This window comes from Ptychodera flava, chromosome 6, assembly GCF_041260155.1.
Source record: "Ptychodera flava strain L36383 chromosome 6, AS_Pfla_20210202, whole genome shotgun sequence".
NCBI classification, from domain to species: domain Eukaryota; kingdom Metazoa; phylum Hemichordata; class Enteropneusta; family Ptychoderidae; genus Ptychodera; species Ptychodera flava.
The window spans coordinates 35087051-35096193 of record NC_091933.1 but is presented as its reverse complement, the minus strand read 5'-3'; the positions used below and the strand labels follow the sequence as shown (position 1 = coordinate 35096193).

The 9143-nt window shown below is 39.3% G+C and overlaps 1 protein-coding gene across 1 annotated transcript; it reads left to right on the top strand.

The window, feature by feature from the left end:
- Positions 1 to 572: 572 nt before the first annotated feature.
- Positions 573 to 9143, top strand: LOC139135596 (calcium-activated chloride channel regulator 4A-like). The gene is made up of 11 exons (XM_070703068.1): positions 573 to 825; positions 2173 to 2467; positions 2970 to 3256; positions 3686 to 3931; positions 4086 to 4310; positions 4652 to 4951; positions 5398 to 5634; positions 5929 to 6205; positions 6925 to 7095; positions 7483 to 7716; positions 7844 to 9143. Exons 1-11 carry the CDS (start codon positions 667 to 669, stop codon positions 8347 to 8349), a joined length of 2937 nt encoding a protein of 978 aa, XP_070559169.1. The 5' UTR covers positions 573 to 666; the 3' UTR covers positions 8350 to 9143.

Genomic DNA, 9143 nt, shown 5'->3' with positions numbered 1-9143 from the left:
TCAATGTTCTTTTTCAATGATATGTTTCAGATAATAAACAAATACCGACTGAAAATACAAATCAGATGCTTTTCGTATGAAAGCCATTTTTACTTAATTTTACATAGACTGTGTGTTGGAGAAGACAACCTAAAAGGATGATTATCTGCCTTTGAATATCTTTTTGAATTTAAGTTATTTACGATAAATGATAAATAATGAATGTTTTCAGTACAATTGATGATTTCTCTGTTAAAATTAAATTTTCACCTTCGTTAATCGTGAAAGGTTGTGTCATTCAAGTGTTACGAAATCTACAAGGATTATGTCGTCACTCTGTAGGCTAGGTAACTAAAAAAACTTTGAAACTTATTAACCAGGAAGTTGCCGCTTTCTGTTGTAATTTGGGAAATACGATTATGAGCACTTGATCGAAAACAAATAAAGGCACGTCTCATAACCTCGGCTGACCCAGTACTTGTTCTTGGTCTTCGGGTAAACCCCGACTCTCTCCCGTGATGGTTTTCACCGTAAATTGTAAATGGATCAATAATTTTTATATTGTGTCAGCATATCATTATTTTAAAATCCGCATTCCTCATAATGTATAAAAGAAGTCAAAAAACAGTAGAACGAGCCAGAACAAATCAAAGTAAATAGCGGAGCTGTCAACTAGTGGACAAGAACATGGCAACTTCTTCGATCAGTTTTCTATTACTGCTCGCATTGACTCTCTCTTCATATGCTCGCAATCCAATTCATCTGGTTAACAACAAGTACACCACCGTGCTTGTAGCGATCAACGAAAATGTAGCCGAAGACCGTCGTTTGGTCGATTATATCAAGGTAAGAACAAGATTTTTCCCGCAGCATCACGCTGGATGTGTAAACTGACATGTAGATGAACTAAATGTAAATTTGTCTGAAGATCACCGTTCTTTCGTACAGTGAAATCTAGGCTAAGGTAAATTTTGTATTCTCTATGCGTATGAATAATTACAAAGTTTGGAACTTAAAATTGATAATCATTTTTTCATCTTTTTTATTCAGCTTTTGACATCTGAGTCTATTCCATCAAGTATAATAAAAAATGAACTGCCAATGAAGTTTGAATCCAGTGCTCTAGGGTTTTGTTTTGAATGGACACTTACTTTTTGGAGTTTCACGGTATTTTTTTTAATTCGCATAAAAGTCGCAAACACTTTGTTTGAATTTCAAGGTATTTTTTTTCAAAAAAGGCGCATGAAAGTCTCAAACACTTAATTGTGGCTATTTTGTTGACTACTTAATCAATGACGTATTTGCTTTAAAAAGGTTTCAAAACGACGTTCTATGCAATTGTTTGTGCTTGGATTAACTTATATCCAATGCCATTTGATAAATATATAAATTAACGTATTCATCAAAGATAAAGGGTCGCTAACCATCTTCGATGTCTTGCCGGGAGAATTTAAGGAACAATATCAATTCTATTTTGCTTAATGGGATAAGTGCTTTTAAATATATTGATAATTTCCAAATTGATTTTTATTGCATCGAATAACTTTTTGCTTATGTTATTAACTCGATGCCTTTGAGTAAAAAGCTATAAAGATGTCAGCTTACTTTATGGCTTCGTTGGTCTTAAGTTTTGTCACCACCTTTTGTTTCGTGCTGTACCCACAAAGGTGTACAACCTCGATTGTTGTCGAACAGTGTTATTAGCAACAGTATGGTTTGTATTTTTCGTAAGTTCTTACCCTATCAACGCAGACGTGTCAATAGAATTCCTTATCCTACGAGACCCTGTTGTTACCCTTCACAAAGCATACGAGGCTCTAGCTTAATCGGATAATCGATTTTTGTTCACCGTTATCTGACTGGCAGGTTAGATCGATAGCAAGCGATATATCAACTCTGAACGACTGATGAGTTCTTTCGCGCCAAAAATTTTGGTGAACTCAGTGAATTTGATCCAGCTTCGAGGAGTTCTAATGAGACACAATATTGTACAAACTGCAATTTTAACTTGCTATTGTAACTTGCCGTTTGACACTGAGCACCTACCCGTCCATTGTCACTAGAGCTATGCCGCGCCACATCTCGGTAATCGACCAAGTTTTGACTGAAGTTCGAAATCTCTTCTGCGTACAACGCGATTTCTTGATTCTCGTCACTTCATAACAATTATTTTCCAATCTCCACCAAACACAGGAGATATTCACGAATGCATCACACCACTTACATGAAGCAACAAATCAACGGGCGACTTTTGGTGACGTGACAATTTTAATCCCGAAGACTTGGAGTGACGATATCACTACGGTTAGAGCTACAACTGAAATGTATGACATCGCTAATGTAATCGTGGATCACAGCAACCCAGACTACGGTGACAGTCCGTACACCAAACAAACTCGTCCTTGCGGAGAAAAAGGAGAATATATTCATCTAACGCCGAGATGGATAGCCGACAGACCATATTCTGAACAGAATTGGGGTGACTCAGGTTAGCCTTCGGTTCGTTGTTTCGGTAATGTTAGTGTGCGCATGTATTGTTCTGTTTCACTTAGTCGTGTGTCCCCTTGTTTTATTACCTATGGACTTTTTAATACATAAGCTTACATACATACATACATACATACATACATACATACATACATACATACATACATACATACAAACATACATAGATACATACATACATACATACATACATACATACATACATACATACATACATACATACATACATACATACATACAGACAGACAGACAGACAGACAGACAGACAGACAGACAGACAGACGACAGACAGACATACTGACATACTGACATGCACATGTACGTTAGTACATTGACGTACGCATCCGTTCATACATGCTAAATAACGAGGTGACAAGATTTTAGAACCCTCTTTTTACCCATTTAAATGTGCAAGTTTTTCCCGCCACATTTCTTTCCATAATGTTTTCTGTAACCATAAAGTTTACTCGCATCAACAATTGCAGGTAAGGTCATTGTACACGAGTGGGGTCACTTGCAGTGGGGAATATTCGATGAATACCCAGGGGAAGGCGAACACTATTACTTGGATCTAAACGGAACAGTTCAACCGAGTCGATGCTCTGACGCCATCACAGGAGATTCATTTGATTATAATCCTGAGACCGGCAGGTTGAAACGTTGCAACACGGATCCCACTTCAGGTGTCTTACCGGGTCCCAACTGCAGATTCTACCCAAACGATGACGGTGCTGCCACGGGATCATATATGTTTGCAAACTATCTCTCTTCGGTAAGTATTTGCGCCTCTCTAAGATCGTTTCATCGATGAATAACTTCGAGAAGAGAAGGCGCGTATCTCCCCATTTTGTTCAAATTAATGGCGCTTTCAGTAGATGGGTTAGAAATTCGGAAACAATATTAATGCGAAATATTTGTGCGTTCACCAACCGAACTTTTACGTCACGCTATATCCTATTCTCTTGACGCCATACGTATAAAGGACGGATGACAGCAACTCTGCAAATATCGCGAATTCTCGTCAAGCGAAGACTGAAGCAAAAGTACTTTTCCATTAAAGGCAATTATGGTATCAACCATCAATTCGTCAATGAAGTTGCCATTTTTCTCCACACTCTTTTTATTTTTGATTCGCATGCCATAGCAACAAGGAAGATATGAGTGCAATTTAAACATCATACCAATCCTTTCTTTGTGCTAGGTAAATCATTTCTGTCACAGCGACCCGAACGGTGACCCTTCATCGAGGCACAACCCTCTGGCTCTGAATAAACACAACACACAGTGTGCGTACAGGAGTGCCTGGGATGTGATGGACAATTCCTTGGATTTCAAGAATGCAAATCCACCTCGTTCTGGCCTGACTACCGAGCCCACTTTCAATGTGGTTAAGGAGACGGAATTCCGCACTGTGCTTGTAATGGATGTCTCTGGCAGTATGAGTTCTGTAAGTATATTCTAAAAAAATCAGCGAAAGATAATTAGTTTGGTGAGTCGTGGTTATAGTAAAACTTTCCTGGGCCGTTTAGGGCTTTCTTATTGTACCATGTAACTGCCTTGCGTTCTTTCCTGGTTAATTCTTCTTACTCTTTCTTTCTTAGCATTCTAGAATACAAACCCAGCACCAAGCCGCAGCCAAATACATCGGCTCAACTCTGCCAGACGACAGCTGGGTCGGAATCGTCCAGTTTCAGTCATCTGCAAGAGAGTTGGCGCCTTTGACAAAGCTGGTGGACGAACAGACCAGGCAAGATTTAATCAATCTACTTCCAAATTTAGCTTCGGGTGGAACTTGTATTGGCTGTGGTTTACAGGAAGGTGTACGAGTAAGTAGAGGTTTAAACCACTCGTAGCAGCAGGGCATACTCAAGATCTAACTTCTAAATTTAGACACCATTTCAAAAGTTACCTGTCTGTATATCCGAACAAAGAGTCTAGGTTCTGATATATCATTAAATTGTTTGCGACCGCTCCAGGAATTTCAAATAGTTTTATGGTAATAATAAATTCCCTCTGTCCTGCTATTCATTGGTATAAAGATATCATTTGCTCTTTCAATGGAGTGTAAAACTTTGAGACCAACATTATTCGCCCTGTGAATTCTGATGCACACATTCCATTGTCGTCAAAATTGCACATTATACTATATACTGTTATCCATGTTCAGGTTCTTGAAAGAAGCCACTTTGGAGATGCTGCTGGAGGTGTCATTTTCCTCACAACAGATGGCGCTGAAAACGTCTCGCCAACTATATTGGACACTTTGCCGTACCTAGTCAACAAGAGCGTTGTCGTTGACACCCTGGCCTTCAGTAGCCAAGCAGACCCGAAACTTGTGGATCTCTCGAACCAAACTAACGGTAGATCATGTTGGTACTCGGAAAGTGACGGCTCCACGGCCATCCATGACTGTTTTACGGCATCTTTGACGGAAAGAACAAGCTCAAACTCGGAGACTCCGGTACAGGTAAGCATTCCCAACTATAATTCGCAAGTTTTATTAGTAAAGTTATGCAAAAATCTGATGGCAGACTCACAGAAGGCACAATGCTTACTTTAATTTTCAATGGTATTTCAAGCTTATCAGAAGACTTACATTAAAGGATGTATGACTTATATTAATGCAAAACTTTTGTACAACATAAGCACGTGACTAACATCAACTAGAATGGACGAAAACAGCTTTCTCGATACAAAATATTATCAAGATACTTTGAAATGATGGTCTCAGAATCTAAATACACCAGCCTTTTGGTGCGCATACAACTCTCTTTGTATCCTTTCGCTTCTCTCTGTTCGCCGTCTTTGAATAATTAGGATGTCACAAGTACCAATACATATACGCACCACAAATGTCAGTATCAAGACACATTATGATTGAATGTTTATGCCAAACTATTCCTAATTTTGCAGCTGACGAGTTACAAAGCAAGTATACTGGCCAGTGGAACGGAATTTGGCAGCGTACACATTGATTCGACCATCGGGAGAGACACTGTCTTCTTTTTCTTCTGGGACTTTGGAAGTACCAGGGAAGTTGATGTAAAAGTAACCCGACCTAACGGCATTACCATCGAGAAGAATGACCCCCAATACGAAAGCAATACCGCCAGTCGTTCAATTGCCATCCGAATCAATGATATTGCCGAGGTATTGTTATTATCCAAATAATTATAATTGTTTTACTCGCAGAAAGTTCGTACAGTTTTTAATTTAGGATCACATCATCCACAAACTACAGAAAGAAAATACAAAAACGCTAAATTGTTTTTCGGCTTTTCTCGCGATATAGTGTACAAAGACAACCAGAGAAAACATTCAATAAAATTAAAGTTGACCAGTGACGTGGAATTGTGAGTGTAACCTAAACAAAACCACAAAACCACTAGCCAAACTCACTATGGTTGTGCGTGACTGACACTAGAAATCTTACTCATTCACCAGGATGGGCTATGGCTGTATGAAGTTCATAACCCGGATAGCAGAAATCAGGTTGTAGAAATTTCAATAGACTCAAAGTCCATCGATTCGTCGACTGAACCAATTAGATTGAGCTCCACACCCAGTACCGACATGGTCACCGAGTCTCCACCAATGGTAACCATTTACGCTGACGTCAAGCAGGGCCATAGTCCAGTTTTGAACGCTCACGTCATCGCCGCCATAGAACGACCCAGTCCTTTGACTACGGTGGAACTTCAATTGTTTGACACGGGGACGGGTAAGCATTGTCCTACTACATCAAACGACTCTACCTGATAAACGTATTAGTTTGTTGGATGTGCAGTTAACGATATGGGTCCAAAGGACAGACTGCCACAGTCTTCTAATAGAGTGGTTTTTCCATAAAGTATGAGCCATTGTTTCTTTATTTGCAATGATATATCGGTAAATACTCACTTGTTCAAAATACGAATTAAATTTAGCCACGAGTTATCTTCTATAGACGAACCCAAAACATACTGACATTTCAACAGCGCCAAGCAGATACAGCCTTTTCATCTCATTTCGTTTTTTTGTGCCGTTGAATGCTGATAACGTTGTCCAAAAAAACCTCCATTGCTCAACTGGAATGTTGCATGCAGTGTATAGTTGTACGGTTTCTCCGCCATGTTTGCAAAAAACTTCGTGAAATATCTGTGATATTTATTTAGTTATAGGCAATCAGTCGTCGTCTTAAAAACAATGTTTCTGAAAAGGTATTTGTTCCAGTTGTTCAAGGACAATTCGCTGGTTGTTGTTCCAAAATATTCGATCTCGGAGTCAGGTTCTTTTCTTTGATTGATGGCCAATGTGCTTGCGCGCATACACACAGTATGGTGTATTACGTTCATTGAGGATGCTGACTTGCTGAAATGTGCAAAGTATGGAACATTCAAGACTCATGTTCTTTCTTTTTCGTTTCTCTTTAATGTCAATCCCGATTCAATTTTCAATCAGGTGCTGATATCACCAAAGACGATGGAGTTTATTCCGGATATTTTGTTGAATTCGTCGAAGCGTCCTGTTCCACAGCGTGTCGCTACAGTATTCAGGTTACTGCCAATGATACCGAAGGCAATGCGATTTCCCGTGTAATGGGTAAAGTTGGCGCCATGCCGAGAAATTATTGTAAGTATTAACATTATAAATTCCCATTTTCTCGTCTGTGCACAATGTACTCATTAAATTTAGGTTTAATTGTACGTGTAGCTTCTGAGACTCTCCTGCATTTATGGAACAAGTGAAGTATTAACAATCCTACCTGGGTTTTGAATTTAGTTTATTTGTTCCCGTAGACAAGTTGCCATACAGTTTGTCAAATTGTTTAAAAAGGTGTTTCGGATGTATTCGTCAAATAAATCTTCTACGTCAGAAGTCACGTTCATGTACAGCAATGCAATCGTTTTTACATCTGCTTGAATTGTGCATAATACTCTGGTCATTATGAAGTTCAACAGTTACCGATCTCATATCAGTTTGAGTGTGAATCACACCATTTATCCTTTCCAATGACAGCTGTTATACCTGAAAAGACGGAAGGCACACCGATTGGTGATTTCAACAGAGTGGCGTCAGGGGGCGTCATACAAGTTGATGACAATGTGGACTATGTCGATTGGAGTGATCCAAACGCGGACCCGTTCCCTCCTTCACGAATCACAGACCTACAAGTCGTTGAGACATCCATCGACAATTCCACCGTCACTCTGACGTGGACCGCTACTGGTGATGACTATGATCAAGGAACAGGTAAATGCATTTATGTCAATTTTGCGGATTGTTAGTTAAAGACGAGAAGAATAATATTGCACAGCAAAGAGATGTCTCACAAAATACACATAATAACACCCTTCTTTTTTCTTCCCTTTCTTAATAGCTTCGAGGTACGATCTCCGATATGACACCGATTTCTCGAAGATTGTCAGTGACTTCGCAAACTGTGAGGAAATATCGAACGATGACGTGTCCGAAGGAACACTAACGGATCCATTACCGAGCGGGCAAAGAGAGATGTTGACCGTCACGATGCCCTCTAGCGGTGCCGGTTTCACTTATTACTACTCCATCCGGGCCGTAGATGGCGCCGGAAACGCTGCTCAGCCTTCGAATGTCGCTCAAACTACGATCGTAGCTGCACCTCCCCCGGACACGTTGACGACCGTTGGCTACGTACAACCAATACAGACGGGTTTGACCAGCTGGCAAATTCTTCTCATTGCGGTGACTGCTGTTGTTCTGGCAATTGTCTGTATTGCTGTCGTTGCCCTCGCTTACTCTCAATACAAAAAGACAAAGAGGCTGACCAAGGTAGAACCCTTTAACGAAAAGGGTACGCAAACTCCCAAACTTTGCGATGTTGAGATTGTGGTGTCAGATATATGATTACAGCACAAATTGAACTGGCAAAAAGCTTTAGAAAGATGACTCTCTTAAAAATTTTATTAACTTTATTATGAGTATGAGGACCGTGGATCTTTCATTTATTATTTATTAATATCATATTTCATTGTAATGGCTATCTTTTCGATATCACCTGCAAATCAACAAATATAAGCTTATAATCTGTGATCGACATGTCCGTCCTGCGATATAGACACCGCTACAGACTAGATAAAAACAAGCCGATGTACCACATACATACATACATACATACATACATACATACATACATACATACATACATACATACATACATACATATAAACACACACACACACACACACACACACACCACACACACACACACACACACTACAACAGTAGCTGGTGTAAATACATATTCCGTCCTACCCTGAACATACACTGTCTCCCTGAATGATTTGTATTATACTTGTCACAATAAACAAAGCCATGTCTCTATACTTTCCTACGACAACATTTACATAGGCATAAACTACATCGAGTATCAATGACTGTTTTGTGTCATATAGATTGCAACTTGAATAATTCTTGAGCGCAAATGTATTGACAATCCGTCCATGATTCAAGTATTTTCTGAGTTCGATTCCTTAACATGTTCTTAGTATATATTTATCTTATATCTATCTATGTATTCATAAAAAGTGACCCTTTTTACTTATTGCTTTGTTATTAAATATCATGCCATAAATAAAAAGAAGATGTGTAGTCTTCGGCACACATAGTGAAACGATTAGAGTTAACCTGTGCTTTTTTCT